The 25,694-nt window shown below is 51.3% G+C and overlaps 2 protein-coding genes across 2 annotated transcripts in view; both read right to left on the bottom strand.

The window, feature by feature from the left end:
• Window positions 1-20,644, bottom strand: part of ATP6V0D1 (ATPase H+ transporting V0 subunit d1) — a 39,504-nt gene extending 18,860 nt beyond the window's left edge. Inside the window, exon 1 of the mRNA XM_008139905.3 lies at window positions 20,420-20,644. Coding sequence (XP_008138127.1) covers window positions 20,420-20,549 — 130 coding nt within the window. The 5' untranslated portion in view covers window positions 20,550-20,644. The remainder of the gene's footprint in view (window positions 1-20,419) is intronic.
• A 751-nt stretch (window positions 20,645-21,395) lies between these two features.
• AGRP (agouti related neuropeptide) lies at window positions 21,396-22,336 on the bottom strand. The gene is made up of 4 exons (XM_008139906.3): window positions 22,307-22,336; window positions 22,056-22,185; window positions 21,792-21,877; window positions 21,396-21,578 (listed from the first exon to the last, which is right to left on the bottom strand). Exons 1-4 carry the CDS (start codon window positions 22,334-22,336, stop codon window positions 21,396-21,398), a joined length of 429 nt encoding a protein of 142 aa, XP_008138128.3.
• Window positions 22,337-25,694: the final 3,358 nt, after the last annotated feature.

Below are 25,694 nucleotides of genomic sequence, written 5' to 3'. Positions count from 1 at the left end.
AGGGCTGGACAAGGCCCGTTAGAAACCTCCCCACCCCACCCCCCACCCTCAGCTTCCTGCTCCCTCTGAGGGACGTGAGGAGGAGGGGGTGTGACTGGGGGGTGGGATCTGAGCACAGGAGGAGAGGCCTGGAACTTGTTGAGAGCTTCGTGGGAGACCTGGCCACCCAGCCCTGGCCCAGCCCCCGAGGGCAGCCAAGGACGCCAGGGGCTCTGGGAAGGCAGGGGCTAGTTCTGCTCTGCGCCTTGAGCTCAGCAGCCTGACAGCCCCAATGATGGCCCCAGAGAGCCCCAGACATGCCTGGGCTGAAGCTGAGCAGTGGTCTGGTTAGCATAGACTCGGGGTACCGCACTGGTCTACCCACATGCCCAGCTGTCTACCCCAAATCCTCCCATCCGTGGCCCAGCACCAAGAATGTCTGGTCAGCTTGGAATCTCACGGTAAAAGGCTTCCTCAGAGGACGATTCCTCATGTCCAAGAAGATGCTGCTGCTATCAGGAAGTTCACTCTGCATTCTGACCTACATCCCTCCACAAGGAAGCCAACCAACACAGCTTCCCAGTGCTGCCGCCTCGCCTGAGGGCCGTGGGCCTGCTCCTCAGCACTCCTCACCTACCCAGGACCTTCCCGTACCTCTTCCACTGCCCAGTGTTGCCTGTCCTAACGTTCTGGTGACGTTCCCCCAACTCCATTTCCTGGCGCAACCCAGGCAACCTCACCACCACCACAGGGCCCTTTTGCTGGGCTCCTGCCCACATCTTGGCTCCTGCTCCCAAGTCCATTCTCTTCACCATTATAAGAGTGAAGTTCTCACACGTGTTACTGTCACCTTTACCCAGCAGCCCCTGTGGCCCCAGAGCTAGAGCCCTGCCTCCTGCCCACAGCCTGAGGCCCCACGCCCTGTCTTAGCACTGCTTCAGTCTCAGCCCTGGACTCCTGGGCCCTACCAGTGCTATTCTCTACCTAGGGTGGCCTGCCTGTGACCTCTGCCCCCAGCAAGGGCTCCAGGGAAGTGCACAGGATGCCCTAGAAAGAAGCCCTTGAAGTGCAGGAAACAGGGCTGCTTCCTCAGGCCCAGCCAGAGCTGAGTTGGAGGACACACCCCCAGCCTGGACAGTGAGAGCCCCTGCCCTCCCTCTTCCACAGGCACCGCTGTCCACCCTGCGGTTGCCTGTGTCAGAGACCATGGCTGAGGCTCCAGCAGGACCCAGCTGAGCTCTCTGAAGGTGCCTGGGCAGGCTGTAGCCCAACACCACCTGGCGTGGCTCTTCCTCCCAGGGCTCCTAGTGAGGACCACACCAGATTCAAGCTGGCCCCGCAGCTTCCATCTGTCCTTCCACCTCCTGTCTCCTCCTCAACCCAGGTCTTCTGGTCCAGGACCCCTCAGTGGTAAAGCCCTGACCCCAGCTGGCACCTCTGATTACCACTCCAGCCCCTGATTAAGAGGGGACATGGGGACCCCTAGCCTGATCTGCACTCTCTGCAGGACAAAGTGTGGGCTTGGCAGCCAGCCCTAGCCAGGCCTTGAGAGGTGGCAGCTGGGCAGCCCTGCTCTCCATCCACTTTTTGAAAGCTTTCCCAGATCCTGCCAGCCCTGAAAGTGATCTTTCAGCCCCTCCAGAGCTCCCAAGGGCAGGAGATCCTGCCAGCTCCTCGCTAGCCCCCACACCTCTGCAGCCCCTTCCTAAGGGCCCTAGGAAGACAGGAAGGGAGGGTCTTGGCCCCACGCAGTCCAGGGGCCCAGCAGGCATAGAGGCAACACCTGGCACAGTATCCTAGGCGGGGCAGCCCCCTGCTCTAGACTCACCCATGCCTCATGGCCCACGGAGGGACCCTGCTGGCCAGCTGGCTACGGCAGAGTGTGAGAGGACAGCGTGTTCCCAAGACTTCACTTCTGCTTTTCCAGAGGTCACTCAGCAACACTCTCCTGGGGAGCTCAGGGGTTTTCAGGAATTGCGGCCCGCTGAGTGAAACCAGATGTGCAGACATGCTCCCTGGAACCTAGTGTGCCCATCCTGCCACTCCCTGTGAGGGCGCAGGGCACTGTAGCTGGTTATGCCTCTCCCCTGGCCCAGGTGAGGGGTCTGCTTTGAAGGGACTGGACCTGGGCTCTGGCTCCAACACTCACTCTGCCCCAGAGGCTCTCTGATGCTGCAACTTTGGGGCTCAAAGCAGGGAAACTCAAACAGATGCACAGATGTGACCAGATGGCCAGGCTGGTGGCCCGACGGAGCCAGAGAGCGCCCCCCCCCCCCCCTCAGTGAATGTGCTGTGCCTGAGTCTCCTCCCCAGGCTCTGGGGTGGGTGAGACCTCTTCTTCATATCAGCTCCAAAGCAGATGTGTACACTGGCGGCCTGGCTTGCAGGGTCAGAGCACTACATCTGGAGCTCCCAGTGTGGGAGCCACAGCATGGAAACCATTAACCCTGGCTTTACCTGGGGCCTGCAGCACAGACTAAGCATCCTCTTCGCCTCCAGGCCTCTGCCAGAGCACATCACAGACTCCCTGCAAACCTCATGCAATACCAACTAACCGAGTTCCAACTCTTCCTGTCAAATGCAGTTCCTCTTACCCTCTCTCGGGTGCCTCCAGCCATTGCCCATCCAGAGCTTTGGCACTGCCCCTGTCTCCAACTAAGATGTCCAGGGCCTCTTGCCCCGGCCAGTGCAAGGCCCACCCATCATCCCTGCTGGTCGCTACAGCCCCAGGCTTCCTCTGCAGCGCCATTTTGTTGGATCACTGGTCTCAGGTTATTACTTCTTAGGTGGCTGAGTGGGGCAGAGGAGAGAACCTGGGCTTTGGAGCCAGTCTCCTGGGTTTGAATCCTATCCCACAGCTTGGCCCTGAGCAGCCTGTGGAATCTCTCTGAACCCAGGCTACAAGCTGGTCACCTTTAGAGCAAGTCCCTATAGTGCCCGCCTCCCAGGGCACCCACCACAGACCCTGAACAGAGGCAGTGTTAGACAGAGAGGACTGAGCCCAGCCCCCCACAGTCCCTCTCTCCTGGCAGAAAGGATCCCACCCAGAGCTTCCCAGCTAATACCCTCAGCCGCTGGCAGGTGCTGGGTGCTTGACTGCAGGCTGTTGCTCAGGCTGTCCTACTCAGGGCTCCACAGAATGCCCCTGCCCTTCCTTCCCATGGTCTGTCCCTTTCTCCCCCACGGGCTCAAGTATGTTCTCCTCCCTGTCATGAAGGCTGCGGGGACCTCGTGCACCCTGGGCATGCAAACACATAGGCCCCACTCTGCTCTCTCCTGGCAAAGGAGCAACAGAGCTGGCTCAAAATTTGGGACTCCTGTCCCCAAGCCCACGTCTCACCTCACCTACCAGCAAGATCACAAAGAGCTATGGGCAGCCCCAGGGACTTGGTCAGCAGCTAGGACCTAACTCTGCACCACCTGCTACCCCTGGAGCTGCTGCCCTGGGGGCCACAGGAGCAAGCAGGAGGTACAGGGCAACCTTTGCTCCATGGGAAGCCCCCGGGCTGGCGGGCCAGCCGTCTTGGGAAGAACCTGGAGTCTACTGCTGGCACAGCCGCATGCAAGCTACTGGGTTTCAGCTGGTGCAGGGCAGAGCTCCTGCAGGGAGAGGCCAGGGAGTTCTCCTTCCTCGGTCCCTGAACCAGCATTTTATTTCATGCTGGAGGCCTTTCAGTGAGGTGAAGCATCTGCAGAAGGGGATGGGACTGATCTGCAGAGGTGGCCCAGCTGATACGTGGGGCCAGTGGCACCACCCACCAGCATATCAGACACAGGGATCGAATGGGAGTGTCACGCCCCATGTCCAGGAGGCAGCAGGATGTCTGACCCAGGTTCACCACCCTTCTCCCCGCTCTGAGACAGGTGGCAAGTGATGGCAGAGCCACATTTAATTACCCTCATGCTCTCAAGAACACCTCGTCCCTGTGCCTGGAAGAATGAAAGCATCTCTCATATCCCATGAGGAAGTCAACCTATCCAACAGTCAGGAGGGTGCCAGGCAGGGAACAGTCCCTCCCATGTGCCAAAGGGAGGGGCAGAACTGGTTACAGCTGCACCCAGGGCAAGTTCCAAGAAGTTCTCTGACTGAGCGGAGATCCGGAGATCCGCCGAATAGCCCCTCACCAGGACACCCCACCCACCCTGGCTCCACAGGACGTGTCTCAGGACACAGGGCTGGAAGGGCAGCTTCCCTGCATGCTGCTCTGCCGCAGCCCCGCCTGGGAATTAGGAGACCCAGCCTCGCCCTGGAAGGCAGGGGCCACACCTCTGCAGCTGCCACGTACTTTAACCTTGAATGAGCTCTTTCCTCTCCATGTCTGCCACTGCAGTTATAGAACCTGGAGGCTGCAGTGAGTCTGGGGCTGCAAGGAAGAGCTTCTTTTCGTTTTCCCAAGGATGGACGTTGGCCTGAGTGGGAGTGAGAGAGGTAAAGTGGTCTGGAGAGGCCAGGTGCCAGGCCGCCCAGGGAAGGCCAGCGGTGGCAGTGAGCTTACTCAAAAGCTGGCCCATGCCATGTGTGGCTCCTGGGTCTGCTGGCCCTCAGCGCCTGAGCAGCCCTGCCAGTCTGGATGCTGGGCTTCTGTTCTACGCTAAGGAAAGACACTAAAGAAAGCTGCAGCTCCCTTGGATGGGGGCAGGGCAGTTTTATGGCTCCCAGAGGCTGCTCACAGTGAGATTAAGCCAGGTCAGGCTGGATCCTGGCTGGAGCATCCTGCCAGCTCCCCGGTGCCTAGAGCCAAAGCTATGGAAATATTCATTTTGCTTAGACTTAGGCCTCATGGATGGGCTTACAGGGATCGAGCCTCATCTGGGGCTGCGAGCCATGCTGCTCTCAGCACGAAGCCTCATCCCCTGCAGCTCACAGAAACTGGTCTGTGCAGCCCAGGCCAGGAGCAGAGTTGATCCATTCCATACCTGTGCCCAGCAGAGCCAAGAGGCTTGAGCCAGGCAGGAAGTGGCAGGAACAGTAGGCATCCAAGCTGGTCCTGTATAGGACCCCAGACCCCCTCACTGCACATGTTCTGCCATCCCCGTGTGCACACAGGTGGTCCTGAGGAGAGGCAGGCAGGGCTGTGCAGGGGAAGCAGTAATATGCCACATTAAGCGTGGTCAGCACTGCGGACCTAGGCCAGCCCCTGGGAGAGGGGTGGTCGCCTGCTCAGGCTGCCGCCTAGAAGCAGCTAGGTCTGAATGCTGTAAGCAATGGAGGAATGGCAATGACATGGAGCCTGGGCCAGGCCTGAAAGATATCCTCCAGGACCCTCATTTCCCCCGGGGCTTAAAGGTTTGAGGGTCGGGGAAAATGGGGAAGCCACAACCCATTTTCTGGACTTAGGGCCCTGTGTGCCAGGTCACCCATATTCCTCGACTCCCAACCCTTTAATCTCCAAGCTAGACACCATGTGGCAAAGCCTGGGGTAACTGCAAGGGCCCCAGAAGCAGGGCCTCTCTGACCTAACCACCCACTCCTGAGTTGGGGGCCGAGCACACAGAGGCTTAATCCTTCAGTGAACAAATGAAGGATTACATCCGAGAATGTAGGGATTGCACAGGAGGAGCCAAGACGGGTGTCAGGAGATCAGGAGATCATAGGCAAGCCCATGGGCCTCACCTGGACCCAGTTTCCCAGGTAAAATAAGAGGGTTGAGTATGGTTACCTCCAGGGGCCTGGCCAGCTCTGATCTTTACCTGTCAGGCCCGGATCACACTGACTCTCTGCAACCCCAGCCCCCGAGGGTAACTCAGGAGCTCAAGATGAGCCCAGAGGCCTGGGTACCTAAGGGGCAGCCCTGGCAGGACTGCCAGCAGGTGCAGGAGAGGCCCGGGGCTGGGGATCCTCTGAGCAGCCACCAGAGCAGGGGCCCGCAGAAAAGAGCAAGCTGCAGCAGCGAGGATACCACAGATGACTCCTCAGAGGGGAAAGCCCCATCCGCCAACCAAACACGAAGTCTCAGCTGAGGTCAAGGCTTGGAAACCATTGCCTGAGTGGCCAAGGTCTGGGCAAATGCCAAGGACCAGAAAAGCAGTGCCCAACACCAAGTCAGAGCTGTTCCTCCATACACCCCCTTCCCCTGCCACATCCTGCCTGCCACTCCTCGGGACCACCTGTGTGCACACAGCCCAGCCCCTCATGCTGCAGGGTGAGCTGCAGGGTGCTAGGTGCAGACAGGCAGAGTGGGCATCAGGCTATGCAATAGCAGCCTGGCCTACTAAGTGGCCCTTCAGGCCCTTGATTTTCATACTCTAACAGAGGAGAAAAGCCAATATTCCAGTAAAGAATCAATTTTTTTTTCTTAAAAAATCATCCAAGGAGGGTGGGGTGGGGGATGGGAATGGGGGATAAGGACAAATATGTGACACCTTAATCAATAAAGAAATAAAAAATGTAAAAAAAAAATCAATAAAATATGTTAAAGAAAAACTCATCCAAGCAGTAGGTGCTGAATGAGGCAGGAGCCAGGGAGGCCAATGGAAAGCCTCCCCACAAACTTGGGGTGCAGAATTGTCATTCACCTGATAACAACCCCATTGCAGCATGATGTGTGTACCTAGAGGACCTATAGAGAGTTTGGGGTACCTGGTTTGGACCTCTTTCCAAGTCACCTTACATGCATATACCTGCCACATACACTCCACATGTCCCCTAGAAAGCTGAAGGAGGATGGGGGGAGTCTGTCTTGAGGATGGATTTTCCCTCTCCTGGAGGGACCACAGTGGGAGGACCAGAGTGGAGTGGTGCCTCTGGGAGCCTAGAAAGAATAGCTCTGACCTCCTGACAGCCTCAAGCTCCTACTTGGTGCCCCCCACACCCCTGGCTCATGGCTGGCAAGCACACTGCTGTAGCTGCTGCTCTGACTTTGAGAGCTGCCAGCATGACCCAGGTGAGGGAAGTGAGGACAGCTTGAGGTCAAGGCTGGAGCAGCTGCACTGGACACCAAGGCAGAGTGCATTAGGGAACTGTCCCCTGGCCTTCCCCTTCCCAACCCAGGAAGCTGGGGCACAGGGAGATGAGGATAAGAAGGGATGGACAGACAGAAAGACACCATGCCACGAGCCCTACTTAATCTCAGAAGGTCAACTGGAACTTGGGTGAAGGAAGTAGGGTTCAGGGAAGAGACCTGGGGGACAGCGACGATAGGCAGGTGCTGTGCAGAAAAGCAGAGGAGACTTAGCTTGGCTGACTCACAGCTTGGTTGTTCCAGCCACAACCGCTAACCCAGCTCTCTGGCAGCGGAGTGGTCCTGGTGCACCATCTTGTGGCCAAATGGAGGATGGCATTGTCAACCTCTAATTCTAGCTCCCTCTCAGCACACCTCTCCAACTGAATCACTGCCTCAGCCTCCTGGTCTGCATCTCCCCCAGACAACAATCCCCGAGGAAGTAGACTGCAGGCACCCACAAAGCCCAGTAGGAATGTGACATAAAGAAGAGGGAATAGGACATGAGTCTGGAAAAGCCAAAATGGAGATGAGGTGGGCTTGAGTCTGGTCAGGAGGGATTGGTCTGCCTTGCATTGGTGGAGACAGAGGCTTCTGGGGCACAAGAGTGAAGAGGACGAAGAGGAAGCTTGTGTCTCCTCAGCCCTCTACACTCTTGTTCTCCAGCTTGGCCAGACCCTCCCAAGTTTCCAAGTCCCTTTATCTAGCTCCCTACACCTGGTTTCTATTGCCCCAAACTGCATCTAAAAAAATCAAGTGCTGCCTGGCCAGAGTGGCTCAGTTGGTTGAGCATCATCCAGTGCACCAAAAGGTTGCTGGTTTGATTCTCAGTCAGGGTACATGCCTGGATTGCAGGTTTTGCTCCCCAGTTGGGAGGCAACACTGATGGGTCTCTCTCTCTCTCTAAGCATGACCTCGGGTGAGGATAATAACACACACACACACACACACACACACACACACACACACAGTGCTTAGTCACCCAGAAACAGGATAATCGAGGACATGGCACACCCCTCTAAAATGGGAGTCTCAGCTTCTCCTCTTCTGCACCTCAAAGCCTAGTACCCTGCCAATACCAATAAAGCATTGTCACTCATCCAATCATACTAATACCTATTGAGCATTCACTAGGCACTGTGCTGTTGAATCATAACAACCTGCAAGTAATTTATTTCATTTTACAGGGGAGCAAATAAGCTTCAAGGCTTAAACCACATGCTTAGCATCAGGCAGCGGTCCAGAAAGGGAGCCATGGTCTGCCTGATGCCTGGCCTCACACAGAATTCAAGGAAGGCAACTCAGAGAGGCCCTAGGGCACTAAGCAGGCACCAATGATTCACAAGAGAGACAATTACATCATGTTCATTCTTTTTTTAAAATATATATTTTATTGATTTTTTACAGAGAGGAAGTGAGAGGGATAGAGAGTCAGAAACATCGATGGGAGAGAAACATCGATCAGCTGCCTCCTGCATACCTCCCACTGGGGATGTGCCCGCAACCAAGGTACATGCCCTTGACCAGAATCGAACCTGGGACCTTTCAGTCCGCAGGCTGACGCTCAATCCACTGAGCCAAACTAGTTAGGGCACATCATGTTCATTCTTGATGTAAACCCTCCCAACAAACTATAGAGTGTGTCTGGCAGCTGAGCCCAAAGAACGATGACAGCCACAAGTTAGAAAAGGGGTCTGGGGTGCTGTATCAGGCACTCTGACCACGGCGGGAAGGGAGAGGGGGTAGCCTGACAGGTGGCCCAGATACAAAACTATTGGAAGCAGAACTGGGCCCTCAGGACAGTTCTGTTCCATCTCACTGCAAGTCTACTAGTAACAGTCCTCATGCGGAACAGCTCCGCTATGTTCAGCGTGTGCCGCTAAGAAAAGAGAAAAGAAAAACTAATACATTCTAGAAGTGTTTTATGCAGGATGTTTAAAATAAAGTGTTGGGCCCTAGTTGGTTTGGCTCAGTGGATAGAGCGTTGGCCTGCAAACTGAAGGGTCCCGGGTTCAATTCTGGTCAAGGGCACATGCCCAGGTTTCAGGCTTGATCCCCAGTAGGGGTCCTGCAGGAGGCAGCCGATCAATGATTCTCTCTCATCATTGATGTTTCTCTCTCTCCTTCTCCCTTCCTCTCTGAAATCAATAAAAATATATAAAATGCCCCTTTAAAAAGTAAAATAAAGTCCTAGGTGGTTTGGCTCAGTGGATAGTGTCAACCCAAAGGGTCCCGGGTTAGATTCCAGTCAAGGGCATGTACCTCGGTTGCAGGCTCCCTGGCCAAGGCCCTGGTCGGGAATGTGCAGGAGGCAACCAATCGATGTATTTCTCTCACATCGATACTTCTCTCTGTCTTTCCCTCTCTCTTCCACTCTCTGAAAATCAATGGAAAAATATCCTTGGGAGAGGATTAAAACAAAACCAAAACAATAAAGTCACACAAAATTAATCTCATTTAAATAACAATAAAAAAATAAAATAAAATGTTGGGGGCCTTTCCTTCGCTTCCATCCAGAAACCCTGGTTTATCCAGAAAGTCTTATCTTCAAAAGTCCTGATGGCTGACATTTGCCTATGCTGAGGCCTATTCCAAAGGCCCTAGGCACCCTAGCTGGGTTTGCTCAGTGGTTGGAGCGTTGGTCTATGGACTGAAGGGCCCCAGGTTCGATTAGAGTCAAGGGCACGTACCTTAGTTGCAGGCTCGATCCCCCCGGGCAACCAATAGATGTGTCTCTCTCACATGGATATTTCTATCTCTCCCCCTCCCTTCAACTCTCTCTAAAAGTCAATGGAAAAAATATCCTCGGGTGAGGATTAACAACACAAAATAAAGGCCCTAGGCAGGAGTTCAGACACTGGCTCCATCTCAGAAACTAGGCCCAAGAAATCACTGAAAAAGCATGTTACCACCCACCAGAGCAAGTTCTGACACAACCTCCCGGGTGAAATGGGGGTTATCAGTTCCCATGTGGACTGTTACTGTCTTGACCATAAACAGCTTCCCAGATAACATCAACTAAATTATATACCAGTGCAAGATGTAATCTTGCAAAGGGAATGCCAGAGGTGGGGCTGGGGAGGAGGAGACAAAGGGAAGAGAAAAATGGCCGGGTGAGAGGTGAGCAGGGGAACTGTACCTGGACAGGGGCCCTGGGGCTCTGGCCTGGGTGATGTGAAGGTCCAGCCCTGGCCTGGGCCCTCAGGCGCCATCCCCTGAATCTTCAAGTGTCAAGAGAAGGGGCTTGATGAAGGTTCCCTAAGACTCAGGCAGCTCTGTAATGTAATGCCACGTCAAATCCTCATCCAAACGATGGAAGGGTACATAAAGTAGAAATTGAAATATTCCCCTCCAGCCTCCCTGTCCTTCTCCACAGAGGCTGCCACTCTAGACAACTTGGTATCTCTGCTTCCAATACTCTTCCATGTGCATTCAACTAGTATTCTACTAAAATGGGAATATATTATAATAATGCTTTGCGCCCTGGCTGGTTTGGCTCAGTGGATAGAGCAACGGCCTGTGGACTGAAAGGTCCTGGGTTCGATTCCGTCAATAAAAATATACTTTTTAAAATGCTTTGCAACTTCTCACCTAACAGTGTATTTCTAAATCGGTTCTTATGAAACTTCAGACTTTGAGTACTTGTAAGTATTCCCTTGTAAGCATAGATGATGGTTTATTTAACCACACTCCTGTCAATGGATGTCCCATTGGTTCTGACAGGTTACTGATACCTACAAGGCTGGCGTGAACACCTCTATACATGCCATCTGGTGCTAATCTAGGGGATATAATTCTGTAAGTGGGGCTAAAAAGCAACAGTGTGTCCCCAAAAATGTATACACACAATGTGAATAATTATAAAGGGAGTGTTTATTAAAATACGTTTCATTTTCAAAATTGAGCTATCAGCTGTTAAAGTGTGTATACCATTTTGGGGGACACTTTCTATATATCAATGTTAATAAGGTAGTGAAAATTTGTCCCCCAATGTATCCACACTGAGTTACCCTTCCACCAACTTAACTTTCAGAATTTAAAGATATATATGTTTAGTTAAAAAGAAAACACAAATCACCATGGCCAGTCATGCAGGAGGCGGCACAGCAGGCACCGGGAGGGGGAATCCCTGGCTGTTGCTCTCCCCGCTCCACTTGCCAAATTAAGCTCCATGCCAGGTGTCCTCATCAGGCACGCTTGTGTCCACTTGTGTTCACTTGGCCCACTGTGGAGGCTGCTCTCCAGCCTCCTGGCAGGACTAGGCTTCTAAAAGAGGCCTGCCCTGACTGCAAGCCAACAGATGGCCGGGCGTGGGCTGAACTGCCGCCAGCCAGCGTGCTGATGACTTCCAGATTGGTATCTTGAGAGCTACTTCCCCTAAGCTCCAGGCCCACACAGCCACCTCCCTCATACACTCCCATTCAGCACATCTGAGACTGAACACCTCCTCCGCCACCACCTCGTCCCTGTCCCAAACCTACTCTTCTGATTGTCCCCATCTCAGAAACAGCTCCAGTCACTGATGAGTCAGAAGCCTGACTTCTAACCTCTCACACCCTCATATCTCATCAAAACTGGCCCAATCCTGTGTGTCTCATCCCCTAAGCTGGTCTGTGACCCAGTGCTTCATCTCCCCGCATGCCACGCCTGCCCCAGTTCAGCCCACGTCCTCTCACGTGGAGAGCTGGAACAGCTGCCTGCCTCCAGCCTGCCTCCTTCTAAGTCCATCCTCCCAAGCCCCAGACCAAATTTCTAATTGCATCACACTCCCAATCACCCCCACAAATCCTCCCTTCTCCATCCACAGAAGGATCAAGCCCAAGCTGGCTCATGGCAGCAAGACCTTCCTCCTGCCTATCCCTAGCCTCCTCCCTGCTCTGGGGCCTCACCCTCTTGCAGCAAAAGCAAGCTGGAGAGGAACCAACAAGGCACAAGGCTGTCACCACCAATGATCCATGCCAGATCCGATCATGGGGCATCAGGGGTCTCTTTATGCAGTGATGCCACTGCCAGGGCTGACGGGACAACACAGATCCTTAAATACTGACGAGGAAACGTCAGATATGTGTGGGGCCTAGGGTCTCATAGCTCAGAGACTCTGCACACTTGTTCCCTTCGTTCCAGTTATCGCCTCTGACACACTCCCTCCCTCCCCCCGCCCCCATGTGCCCTAAACTCTTTCCTCCTGCTGTGGTCACTGGATGGTCAGGACTGTGTTATCTCTTCCTTTGGACCAGATGTGACTCTGGGGGAATTTGGATTGAGCTAACCTAGTGTTCTGTCCCAGCTGTAGTCATCTAAGCTCACTAATTCAATATAGTCTCCTTTGACAAGCAAAACAGAACATAAAATGTTTCCAGGCAAGAACATAAACAGATCATCTTAGGCAACATTTCCCACACATTACCTTTGACCTAAACAAAGAATGTGTGTCTCTCTCTTTTTTAAAATCATAACCTCATCCCTCGTGAGCTGCATGTCCTTCCAAGATACCCAAGCCCTTCCATGCAGCAGCCGAGGTACCTATCCTCACTCAGCCCTGCACATCCCTGACCCGTGCTCTACTCTCTCTTCCCACTTTCTCAAGCTCCTCTGACACTCCATGCAGTTTCACATTTCTGAGAGCACTAATGCCATTCCTTCTTCCTGCCTCCTTGGCCTGGCTAATTTTTTTTTGGTAACAGTTTTACTGAGATATAATTCATATACCATACAATTTGCCCATTTAAGTGTACAATTCAATGGTTTTAGGATGTCTATATAGCTGTGCAACCATCACCACAAGCAATTTTAGAACATTTCATCACCCCAAAAAGAAACCATATACCCGCCAAAACCGGTTTGGCTCAGTGGATAGAGCGTCGGCCTGCGGACTCAAGGGTCCCAGGTTCGATTCTGGTCAAGGGCATGTACCTTGGTTGCAGGCACATCCCCAGTAGGGGGTGTGCAAGAGGCAGCTGATCGATGATTCTCTCTCGATGTTTCTAACTCTCTGTAAGGGAAGTTTGATTAAACTTCTATCCCTCTCTCTTCCTCTCTGTAAAAAATCCCTCTATCCCTCTCTCTTCCTCTCTGTAAAAAATCAATAAAATATATTTAAAAAAAAAAAAAAAAGAAACCATATACCCTCTGTCACTCCTCACATGCTCCCATTGCCCCAAAATGTAACCTGCACCTCCTGTACGTCAATGCTGTTTTTGTTGTTGTTGTTAATCCTCACTCAAGGACATTTTTCTATTGACTTTTATTTATTTTTTTTAAATTTCTTTATTGATTAAGGTATCACATATTCATCCCCCCCATTCCCATCCCACACCCCTCCCCACACATGCCCCCACCCCCCTGTTGTCCTTAACCGCTGGTTAGGCTCATATGCTTGCACACAAGTCCTTTGGTTGATCTCTCCCCTTTACCCCCACCCTCCCCTCCCCTCCCTCTGAGGCCCGACAGTCTGATCCATGCCTCCTTGTTTCTGGGTTTGTTCTGAGAGTGGATGGGAGGGGAAAGACTGATGAGAGAAACATCAATGTGAGAGAGACACATTGATTGGTTGCCACCTGCACTTCTGATCGAGCCTGCAACTGAGATATGTGCCCTTGACCAGAATCAAACCCAGGACCCTTCATTGAGCCCTATTCACTGAGAAAACTGGCTAGGGCTCAATGCTGCTTTTTAAAATATGCTTTTATTGATTTTCAGAGAGAGAAAGGAGAGGGAGAGAGAGAAACATCAATGATGAGCAAGAATCATCGATCGGCTGCCTCCTGCACACCCCCAATGGGGGATGGAGCCCACAACACGGGCATGTGCCCTGACCAAGAATCGAACCATAATCTCCTAGTTCATGGGTCAATGCTCAACCACTGAGCCACAGCAGCTAGGCATCAATGCTGTTTTGATGTCCATCAGTCTGCTCATTAGACAGGCACACTTGCCCCCAAGCAAGGCCTGTGTGACACGTCTGCATTTCCCACTCCAGGCCCAGCATGGCGCCTGCTTCCGAGGTGTGACAGGAGGGAACGACCATGGTGGGAGCAGCTGGCTTCCCTGACTGCTCACTCCGCCCCAGGCTCCGTGCTTACATTTCACCAATATCTCACAGAGCTCTCATTGACATTCCCGTTGTACAGCTGAGGATAAACGACTTGCCCAAGGTCACAAAGCCACTAAGTGGCTGAGCTGAGCTCATCAGTGATTTCTGCTCTGTGTATACACTGTCTCTGCCCATCCACTCCATGCACTGTCATCAGCTTCTAGCCCCTTTCTCCTCTATTCTCATTAAAGTCGCCAATGACCTCCGAATGGCAAAACCAAATGCAAGTCTGCCTGGCATTCTTTTTCAGGTCCTCTCCTGTGGCTACCCGCCTCTCAGGGGCTGCCTCTGGCCTTCTGGCAGGACTGCCATTTTCCTCATCCTTGCTTAATTGAAGCCCTTCCTGGGGGAGGGTCTCACCTTGGGCCTCTACTCTTCTGATCTATACTCTCTCTTGGGGTCAGTGGCCACACTTCTACCTTGATTCCCCAAGCTGTCTCCCAAACCTTCACAGCTCCACTCAAATGGCTCACAGATCCATCAATCCCATTTTCTCACTCTTTCTCCAACCTGTTCCTTCTACATTCCACCATAATTTCACTCTGCCACCTACACAACTGCCTAAGCCAGAGATGAGGACATCAGCCTTGACTCATTCTTCCTCAGCCTCCTTATCTAACCTTCAAGTCCTATCAATTCCTCTTCCTAAACCAATGATGGGCAACCTTTTGAGCTTGGTGTGTCAAACTTCGCCAAAAAACTGAGCATAACTCAGGTAGTGTGTCACTTTGAGGAAAAAAACATTATTTCGCAAATGTTTCATCCTCAGGAGCAGCAAATGTTTCATCCTCGGCATGCGGCCGCCTCAGCAGCCGCGTGTCATCAGAAATGGCTACGCGTGTCAGTGCTGACACGCGTGTCATAGGTTCGCCATCACTGTCCTAAACTTTCCCCACAGTGCTCCCTGCCAATGCCTGAGAACAGACTGCCACCATCGCCGGCCTAGATTACTGTAAGACCTTGCATAATGTTCTCCCCACCTCCAATGCAGCCCCTTTCTCCAATTCACTTTTCTTTTTTTTTTCCTTTTTTTTATTTAAAAGTTATTTTTTTCCAGATTTGCTTTAAACTTACAAATTAAGTATGGTGTACATAAATATCAACTTAGATAACCACATATTATAAGGAAAGCAGATATATGGACCATTGCAGAAAAATTATAAATTTTTTAGAAAAGAAAAAAAACATGTAACATAAAATATGAACATGAAGCCATATCACATAAAAATAAAATTACTCTATCAGAAGTGATTTAAAATTAAATCTTTGGGGAAGTATTCTGACTAATGCAATGAAGTCAATGACCAACGACTTCCTGTATTACACAGAAACAAACCACAAAATCATCTAAAGTTTATATGCATTATCAGTTCTTAATGCAACCTCAAACATTTAACTAGCAAGTTTGATTTCCTTTTGAAATAGGCTTCTGTACATATGCATTTATATATCACTTTTCTTTTTTTAGTGGACAAGTTTCCAGATGTTTATTGCCAGGACCTTCTGCTCAGAGTGAAAAGAATGTCACGTTCCTCTCCTGCATCTGCCATCTTGACCAGAAGACTCTCCAATCTGCTTTTAAAACGACAAATACGCCGAAACCGGTTTGGCTCAGTGGATAGAGCGTCGGCCTGCGGACTCAAGGGTCCCGGGTTCGATTCCGGTCAAGGGCATGTGCCTTGGTTGCGGGCACATCCCCAGTAGGGGGTGTGCAAGAGGCAGCTGATCGATGTTTCTAACTCTCTATCCCTCTCTCTTCCTCTCTGTAAAAAATCAATAAAATATATTTAAAAAAAAAAAAAACTACAAATACATTCTCAAGTACAAGACCAATGGTTTTGCCCTCACATCAGCTGTGCTCAGGGAAAAGCACTTCCTACATCTTTTGCAACCTTCCAAGAGCTGATCTCTGTCTAACTTTCCAGTCACACCATAATCAGTACTGAATGACTTGCCACTCCTGGAAGACACCAACCACATTTGCATCTGCACTTTCATGTGACTGGTGACTGGGCAAGCCCAGCTTGGAGTCTCGTTTCCTTCTTCCCATATGAGACTGTCTCTTGTGAAATAATGTTGAAATGCAGAAGGAGGTGGTGTAATGAATAGAAGACAAGTGACTCGGGACAGAGAGGAATACAGTGTTCTGAAAGACAGCCAGCATATCATACATGGGAGCTCTTCAACAAAGGTCCCCAACTGCCTAGCTCACTGGCTCTTCCCATGAATGTTCATCATGTTTCTTTACAACAGGAAGGAGATGTCCTGACTGGCCCCAGTGTCAGGTAGAGCCTCCACTCCAAATTAGGAAGGTGGCATCTGGAACCATCACCTGAGTTGTGGCTGCATAATCCAGCAAGCTATAGGCTTTTCTGTATTTCCAAATTTCTGAGTAATAAAAGAGCTAATCCATAGAAAAATCCTAGAAATAATGACCAACCCAGTAGCAGTGAGAACCCTCTGGGCTCAAATTATGGATTCTAAATATCAGTTTTCAATAAAAAGAGCCAGGTCCCCTAAGAGAAATGATGACTCTAGGTCTGGTTCAGGAAATGTACAAAATAAGATTAGAACATATTGTCATCCAGAAATAGGGAAACTCTCCAAGTCTACAACAAGCATGTCAAACTCGCACTGGCAGGCCGCAACTTTGACATGCTTGGTCTACAAGGTTGTATCCAAAAGACTTGGCAGGCTGTTGAATAAGCTCCCACTGGCCAAGGGACAGTTTGAACACCACAACAAATATATTAACATCCATACTGTGTTATTGATACTAAAACAAAAAGGAGAACAAGTAAACCTCAGAAGTCATCTTTGGAGAATGTTAGAAAACCAACTCATTATTTTGAAAGCTGGTAAATATGAGAAACAATCAAGCATTTATCCTGCCTCTCCTAACTAGACTGAATTTCAGAGTAACCACGTAGTTGATTACTGGAAGTTTCCAGGTATAAGGAAACACAGAATATCACCATTTTGCAAGCCCTACCGAAATAATTATTCTAGGCGATAAATATCAATGATTCCTTACGTCACAAAAAGAGAAATAACAAGATATCATGTGCCTCCCAATGAAGTACAAATATTACTTCTTAAAGATTCTTTTTAAAATCAAATATATGTTTGGCTCAGTAGCCAGAGCGACAGCCTGCACAATGAAGGGTCCCTGGTTTGATTCCAGTCAAAGGCACTTGCCCAGGAATCAAGTAGGGGGCGTGCAGGAAGCAGCTGATCAATGAATCTCTATCATTGATCTTTCTATCTCTCCTTTTCCCCTTCCTCTCTGAAACCAATAAAAATAAAAAATATTTTTTAAAAAGAAGCTCTTTCCCTGATTCATGTTTAAAAATGCTACATTAAAAAAATTTTAGCCCTAACTGGTTTGGCTCAGTGGATAGAGCGTCGGCCTGTGGACTGAAGGGTCCCAGGTTCGATTCCGGTCAAGGACATGTACCTTGGTTGCGGGCACATCCCTAGTAGGGGGTGTGCAGGAGGCAGCTGATCAATGTTTCTCTCTCATTGATGTTTCTAACTCTATCCCTCTCCCTTCCTCTCTGTAAAAAATCAATAAAATATATTTTTAAAAAAATTTTTTTAAATTAGCCCTAGCGGGTTTGGCTCAGTATCAGACTGGGGACTCAAGGGTCATATGTTTGATTCCGGTCAAGGGCACATGCCCAGGTTGCAGGCTCGGTCCCCAGTAGGGGGCGTGCAGGAGGCAGCTAATCAATGATTCCCTTTCATCATTGATGTTTCTATCTCTCTCTCTTTCTCTCCCTTCCTCTCTGAAATCAATAAAAATATATTTAAATTTTTTTAATTAAATATAATTAAACCTCTGTATCTAACCACCAATTTACAGGAAAAACAAGGGACAGGGGAACCTATTAAACTAGACAACAGGGATGTAATCAGCAAAATTGAGATGAAGGAAAAATCTACAAATTAAATAACCGGGCTTCTTCAATAAATAAAAGAAAAACTAAGAGAGACAGAGAACCTACATATTAAAAGACTTGACTCTGAGACAGCATGGAGGGACCTGGAGAGTATTATGCTAAGCAAAATAAGCCAGTCAAAGAAAGACAAATATCACATGATCTCACTCATATGTGGGATCTAATTAACACCTCAGGTCACTGCTACAGACCTCTCTAGGCACCACAGGCTTCCTTGGTGTCCCCCTCCCACCTTCCTCCCCTTTCTCCTGGGGATAGGGAGGCAAAAACATCCAGCAACAAAGACCTGGAGGCCAGGCCTCTGCTGTCACCTTCAGAAGCAGAGGAGGCCTTTCTGTAGAGGACAAATTGGGGTTTATGATCACTTCTTCCTGCTTCTGGTTATCCTCAGCCTTTGAAAGTCCTGAGCACCTCCATCATAGAAGGTCCCCAAAATCCCAAACTCTATTTCAAGAAACATCTAGGAAAGCAGCACAAACAGGAGCTGTAATTGGGTAAAGGGAACATCATTCTGGGCTAGCAAGGCCACAGAGAAGTTCTACGATGGGGTGCTACTGGGGTTGGGCCTTAAAAGGTAGGAGTCATAGGGCTTCATGGGGACAAGAAGGAAGCAGAGCCCAGTCGATGTGGCCCAGTGGTTAAGCATTGGCCCATGAACCAGAAGGTCACAGTCCGATTCTCGGTCAGGGCACATGAGCTCAATCCCCAGTAGGGGCGTGCAGGAGGCAGCTGATCAATGTTTCTCTCATTGATGTTCTCTATATCAGAGGAGTTAAATAACTTGTCTAAAGTAATCCAGTAATTGGCAGAGCTGGGATTCAAACTCAGATTTGTCTAACTTCGAAGTCTATCACACTAATGTGCACCAAGAGTTGGGGGCATGGCTTGTGTGAAGGTAAGTAATATGTGTGAAAGAGCAAGGGAATCCCTGAATGTCATGCTAAAGTCTGTATTGTGGTCCACAAGGGGGCTATGTCCCAAGCAGTATTATAGGAAGAATGGCCTAACATGTTTGTGGAGGATGGCATAGGGTCTTGCTGGGAAGATGGGAACCCTGTGGGGGACAGGTAAGGTTAGGGAGGAGTCAGCAGCGAGAATGAGGAAAGCCTAGAGAGAAACAAGTTTCCCAAATGTCAATTAGTAATCAATAGAGTTCACCTTCAGATTTAAGCAAAGATCTTCCTCCAGTCCCAGTCAGTCCACAAAACTCACATTAAGTATCAGCTGTGTGCCCCAGAGAGCACCCCCGTCCCCGCGTTTCTCCTTTTCCGACAGTGAGGATAATTAGGTTGCTGGTAGGCTCCTACAACTCAGCACCCTAAATGCTCTCCTCTCCTTCCTCACTTCCACTCCCATAAGGGAAGTGAACAACCTTTTCGTACACTTATGCTAAAACCACAAAGTCCACAATTGTATTTTAACTTCAGTAAGTTTTTAAAATTAAAGGTATGTTTTTACATTATTGCAAGATAAACAAAACTCTTTTTAAATTGAGCTCACTTTTAACCTCAATACACTTTTTTTATTTGAAATTTTTCTCAAAGGGATGAATCATCTGGTCATCTTCCCCCTCTAGCTACCATGAGACTAGCTCAACAGTAAACTTGGGGGGCTGGGATGGAATCACTGTGTCCTTCACTGCCACCTGGGAGGAGGGAGAGGAGGCAAAGACTGGAATCTGGGGCATCTCTAATTCAGTAAATTTGATGAAAATGTGCCTCGGGGGTTCATCCCACTTTGAAGCAGTGTGGGCTGAAAGGAAAAGGGAACTCAGCCTCTCTCGCAATTTTTGGGCTAGGAAAACCCTATCTCAACAAGCATCCTTTTCGCTGAAGATTTTGGACTTATTGGCCAAATACATGTGTATGAACTTCCCTGACTTGCAGGGCCACATCTTGCTCTCTCAAACACTGCCTTCAGAAGACTGCTCAGCCAGTGGTTCCGCGATGGGGGGAAACTAAGCAGGCTCAGCAATTCCCCAGGAAGGTTCACCCCTCGGACAAGGAGAAGACACAATGATCCCCAAAGCCTTGGTGAATGTGTGACGAGGGAAGTGGGGTGCTTTTCCGTTGCCACGGGACAGCTCACTCTGGCTACGTCAGGGTAAAGAGACTTGTATGGGCACATCTCGCACCGACCAACCACTCCCTAGAGACCCTCTCTTCCAAACTACATGGTGGGCATAACCGAGAAAGAGACGGCCCCAGCAGAGGCGAACCACTGAGGTTTTAAAGCGTTGTTTGCGTTTAGGCCTGAGCCGAGCCGCAGCTGGAGGTAGATCCCCTTCCAGCGACCCCGCCATCAGCCCCCGATTCCGAACGAAGCCTCTCAGGTGCTTCTAGAACCCCCGCTTTCGGCTTCCCCGCCCAGAACTCGGAACCCTCAGGCCCTGGCCAGCCTCCTTGCCGGCCTTTCAAGGCCGGGCATCCCAGCCCGCGGCTCACCCTCGAGCGTCTCGCACTGCACCAGGTTGAGGTAGTCCGCCTGGCTGAGCACCCCGGCCTTCAGGCCGCGCACCAGTCCCTCCAAGTAGCCATTGTCCACATTGAAGTATAGCTCCGGGAAGTACGACATGGCTGCGGCGGGACCGGAGAAGCCCGACCCGCAGGCACGCAGCGATACTCCAAGATCAGCTGACTCGGCGCCCGCAGCGTCCTGTCAGGCGCGTCAGGTGACACGCAAAGGGTGTCACGTGGCCACCGCGGGGCGGGTTCTGAGTGGTGCCCTTCTTCCGGATGGCTTCTAGTGGAAGTATTGCGCAGGTGCGGGCTGGGACAGCCCTCTGGCGCCTGCGCGCAGAGGGAAAGAGCGCCTCCGGCTCCCGACTGGAGCCGCTAGGAGTGTCTAAGACCGGCCGCGCGGTGGTGCCCGTGCCGTGGAAATTGAATTGGGTCCCCTAGCTTTCCCGGGTCTGTTGCATCTGGCACTATGAAGGCGTGTGGAGTAAAGACGAGAGCTATTTATGCTTGGAAATATCCCAGACTGTTGAGTCAGCCTTCCCCCGAGGGGAACAGGTATGGCAAGGGCGGCCTTCGCTGGGGGTCACCCATCGAGGTAGCTGTAAGCAGGCCCTGGAACCTAATGCTTGCTTGTTCGCCAGCCAGAAGTTACAGCCCCTATCCGCGCTATGCCCCCTGCTCCCCTTCCCCTCCTTTACTGTAGAAGATTCTCGAGGGCTGAAGAGCGGCTCTCCTCTGCTTCCCCCAACGGCGCCTGGTGCCCTAAGACTGTGCGTATAAGTAACTCAGATGATGGGGTAACACAGGCCCTGGAGTAGGTATGAGGTTTCTAGACTAGGCGCTTGCCATGACCTACCCCCTCCAAAGGCCACGTTGGAAATAATGTCACAGCCTTGGGGTTGGACCCAAACTTTATTCACGCCCCCCACCCCGTCACAGCCCCGACTCTGACGTTGACCAGTTAGGTGCGGCTGCAGGGGTTCATGGCAGTACCCAGCTTGCGGCAGTAGCAGAAGGCGTTGAAGAACCGGCAGTAGCACGTGGCGCATGGGTCACAGCACGGTACTTGGTGTCCCAGACAGGACTCGTGCAGCCGCACGCAGCGACGCAGGGAGCGTGGCTCCCGTTCTTCTGGGTCTAGCGCCTGCAGGGATGCGGGAGCATGAGCCTCCGAAGGCAAGTCCAGGGACCTTACCTGCCCCATGCAAGTGGGATGGCAGTGGCGCATGCGGGTCTGCAGGGTTGCTCCAAGTAAAGGGGGGCGGGGAGGTCAGGTAATGGAGAGTGGGAACGATGCCCGATGTGCCCGCCCAAGGCCTGTAGCCTCACCCCTTGCCCTGAACAGTTAGTTAGTTACCTCTGCCATGTCCTTGGCCTCCTGCAGCAGAGCCTCTTCTGCCTGTTCTGCAGCTGTCCTCTTCAGCTCAGGCCTCAGGCCCAGGTCTGTGATAGGTGATGTGAGAGCAAAATCCCCCCCAACCTCCAACCCCCTGCCATGCACAAAACGCCCACTTCCCAGGCCTGGGATTGGGAAGAGAGAAGGAGGGCTCGTACCAGGCTGAATGGTTTGTGGCCAGAGGGTGGCCAGGCCCCACCCAGCCCCACCCCTGCCCACACTGACCTGACAGCTCTGAGAACAGGGCCTCGTCAGGCCTTCTGATGCCCTCCAAGGCTGCCAAGCTCATCTGGGCCCCCTCCATGGCAGGCAGTGCCAGCAGCAGGGCACAGCTCAGTATTGCAGTCAGCATGGCCTGGCTCAGCAGGGAGACCCAACACTTAGTCCCTCCTCATCCCTGGATGCACCCTCTAAGTGTCCTACCCCCAAGAGAGGCCCCCAGAGAAGAAGAATCTCTGCCCAACCTGAGGACTTACTTCTGCTTGCTGGATCCTTGCCCCGAGCATTCCTGGCCACCTGGTGCCTTCAGCTTATATAGCAGAGTCTAATGAAGGGCCCACACGTGACTATTCCCTGAAGCCAGGATATGAGGGGCCTTCCCCAGAAGAGGGGACGTACAGTTTAAGCCTCTCTCCCTGAAACTTGAGTTTTTGGATGCTCTATAAGAGGGTGACCATCTCCAATTGTGTGTGAGGTCTCCAGGAGCCAATTAAAGTTTGGGAACATGACAGGGTGCCCAGGGCCCCCAAATTTTGACAGGACAGGGACCCGTTGGGGGCAGGCTGGAGCCATTAGCAGTAACAAGGCAGGCAGCCCTGAGAGCTTAATTTAATTTGTGGGCCCGGAGATGCTCAATCAGACACTATAGGGCATGTTGTTTGCTTTGCTTCCAGGAACTTGGGTCAAAGGCATTAAAGGGGGTGATGGGCCAGTGGACAGAGTAAGGCAGAGGTGGGTGCAGATCTAGAGTCCTGGGTTTTTTGTTGTTTTTTTTTGGGGGGGGGGGCATGGAAGAGAGAAACCCACCTAACCAACACCAGCCCCTCCTGCTTCCGTCCTTGGCTCTTCCTCTCTCCTTCTCCTTCCAGGCCTTTTCAAGACCCCCACCCCTTCTCCTGTCCCCAAACTCCTTTCTGCCTGGGGTTCCTGGAAGCCAAAGAAGCAGAACGGTCTGTTCCCTGGGTGGGCGAGCAGCTTCAAAGTAAAAAGCTTTCAAGCCGCCTGCCTCATTAGTGCTAATGGTTGCTCCCTTCCTCCCTACGTGGTTAGGGCTCTGCCCACGTCTGGTCTCAGCAACACGAGGCTGTGGTGAGGACTGCACTTTTGTGGAGATGGTAGGACACACAGGACCCCTGCCGCCCCTCACCTCTCTGGAGGGCGGTTTATCACACACTTGCCCATCAGGGAAAGGGATGCAATCTGAATCAGCTTCAAGGCCTCGGTGTACAAAATGGGCTGGCCCAAGGCAGCGGGAGGGGGATGAAGGGGCTATTTGTGGTCCAGGTTCACACAGGCTGTTCTGACCAGGCAAAGGCCTGAGGAAGTTCCCTCAGCAGCGGGTGGAAATCATAGGTTGTCATCTGGGGACCCTTGGCCTGGTGTCAACCCCAACAATTGGTGCTGGGGTATGGGTTGCACGGGGAAGAGATGCTCCACAGAGGGTGGCCCTGTGGCAGTTTCTTCCACTGATGTCTGGTCTAGGATCAGGTTGGCATCGGACTTACTTGTGTTTGGCTCAGGGTAACAGCCCTATGAGCTCAGAGGGTCACACTACTGCTGGGGGTGGGGGAGGAGGCTGAGGACTCAGGGAAAGCCTCTCTGAGGAAGTGGTCCCTGAATAATCCAGCAAAGGGCCGGTCCCTCTTTCTCCCCTGGCTATTTTGGTGACTCTGCCACAAAGCCAACCTGGTATCAAGGCCTCCTTGGACACTGAGATTTCTCTACAAGAGGCTGTTGGGCCTGGTGGCCCACCCTAGGGCTTTCTCTTCTCAGAGTGGTGCCGAGTGAAGGTATCTGGCACCCATGTGTGATGACGTTCTGGTGGGGGCCACTTGGGGCTAGAAAGGGCAATACATCAAATATTCATATACCTGAGGCGTGTTCCCCAAATTCTCGTGCATTGGCCCCATCCTTGGAGATTCTGGCTGAAGAGATAGTGGTGGGGAGCAGGGACTGCGTGTATATTCTAGAAAGGCGCCCTGGCTGAGTTGAGATGAGCCTGGTCAGCACACATGCTAAGGACAGTTCTTCATATTCTAGAGTGAGGCCTCCTCCCACTCAGGCACTCAGGGTCTTGACTCACCTACAGAGCAGTGACTGTCATCAGCTGGGTGTGAGCACACAGGTCTCTCAGCCCCACGAACAGTGATAGACAAGGACTGAGGCACTCACACAGGCAGCCCGGGTCCCTGATCAGGTCCAGTGGGACAGACAGTCAAGAAAACCATCAAAACATAGTGGGATGATCAGAGAGATATAAACATTGGATATTTGATGACACTAAGGAATAATTGTGAAATTTTTTTTAATATATTTTATTGATTTTTTACAGAGAGGAAGGGAGAGGGATAGAGAGTTCGAAACATCGATGAGAGAGAAACATCGATCAGCTGCCTCCTGCACACCCCTTAATGGGGATGTGCCCACAACCAAGGTACATGCCCTTGACCGGAATCGAACCTGGGACCTTTCAGTCCGCAGGCCAACGCTCTATCCACTGAGCCAAACCGGTTTCGGCAAATTGTGAAATTTTTTTAGTGGTGATAATGGTGTTATGGTTATGCTTTCTTTTCTTTTTTTAAAAAAGGACTCATCTTCTAGAGAAACATAATGAAGTATTTACTGATAAAACGATAGGATTTGCTTCAAAATAATCCAAGGTGGTGGGGGGGGTAGTGGAGGTGATATAGAAGAAACAGAATTGTTCCTGGGTTGGTAATTGTTGAAACTGGGTGATGGGTACATGGGCTACATTATCCTATTATGCTGCTTTTGTTTATGTTAGAAATTTGCCATGATGAAAATTTAAAAGAAAAATTTAAAAATGCAGTGGGATAAGTGCTTTCGTAAAAGAATGCCCAGGGGCAGGATGGCACCCACTCTCGCTCAGGGACGGGGAAGTTAGCTAGGGAAAGCTTCCTAGTCGAGGAGACCTTTACTCAGTCATGAAGCTTGAGTAGGAATTGGGGAAATTCCAGGCAAGGGACACTGTAAGTTTCCTGGGCCCATAACTGGCACACGGTTTATCAAGCTGCCAAATTATACAGCTTAACACTGGCACAGGCTCTGTCCCAATCCTGGTTCCCTCCTGCAGGGCCCCAGCCTGGTAAACAGTCAGTAGACTTTTTTCCCATCTGGGATCAGCTACCCCTAGAGTTGATTCAGTCAGTCCATGAGCCAGTCAGCAAACATCTTAGCCACTTTCCACTATCCAACTGCTGTGAGTGCGCACAGGCTCAGAACACTGCCGAAACCAGTTTGGCTCAGTGGATGGAACGTCGGCCTGTGGACTGAAAGGTCCCGGGTTCGATTCCGGTCAAGGGCACGTACCTTGGCTGCGGGCACATCCCCAGTGGGAGGTGTGCAGGAGGCAGCTGATAGATGTTTCTCTCTCATCAGATGTTTCTAACTCTCTATCCCTCTCCCTTCCTCTCTGTGAAAAATCAATAAAATATATTTAAAAAAAAAAAAGAACATAGCACTCATGCCACCCACAAACCCAAGTGGAGTCCACAGAAGGAAATCAACATTTGTTTATGCCCTTTCCCACCCCACCCTCCTCTGCCCTCCGGCATGTGCCATCTACCTCCCACCACCAGTGAACTGGCCCAAAACACGGCCTGTGGGTTTCTCGTTATAGCTCTC

This window comes from Eptesicus fuscus, chromosome 21 (genome assembly GCF_027574615.1).
Source record: "Eptesicus fuscus isolate TK198812 chromosome 21, DD_ASM_mEF_20220401, whole genome shotgun sequence".
In the NCBI taxonomy this organism is placed as follows: Eukaryota; Metazoa; Chordata; class Mammalia; order Chiroptera; family Vespertilionidae; genus Eptesicus; species Eptesicus fuscus.
Note: the sequence above shows the minus strand (reverse complement) of the source record. Positions and strands in the feature narration are given on the sequence as shown.

Coding starts and splice junctions, on each gene's coding strand:
- AGRP (XM_008139906.3), bottom strand. CDS start 22,336: ATGCTCGGGGCAAGGATCCAGCAAGCAGAA. Junction 22,186..22,306: donor CAAGGATCCAGCAAGCAGAA/GTAAGTCCTCAG, acceptor CTGCTGAGCCAG/GCCATGCTGACTGCAATACT. Junction 21,579..21,791: donor AGGCCAAGGACATGGCAGAG/GTAACTAACTAA, acceptor GCATCCCTGCAG/GCGCTAGACCCAGAAGAACG.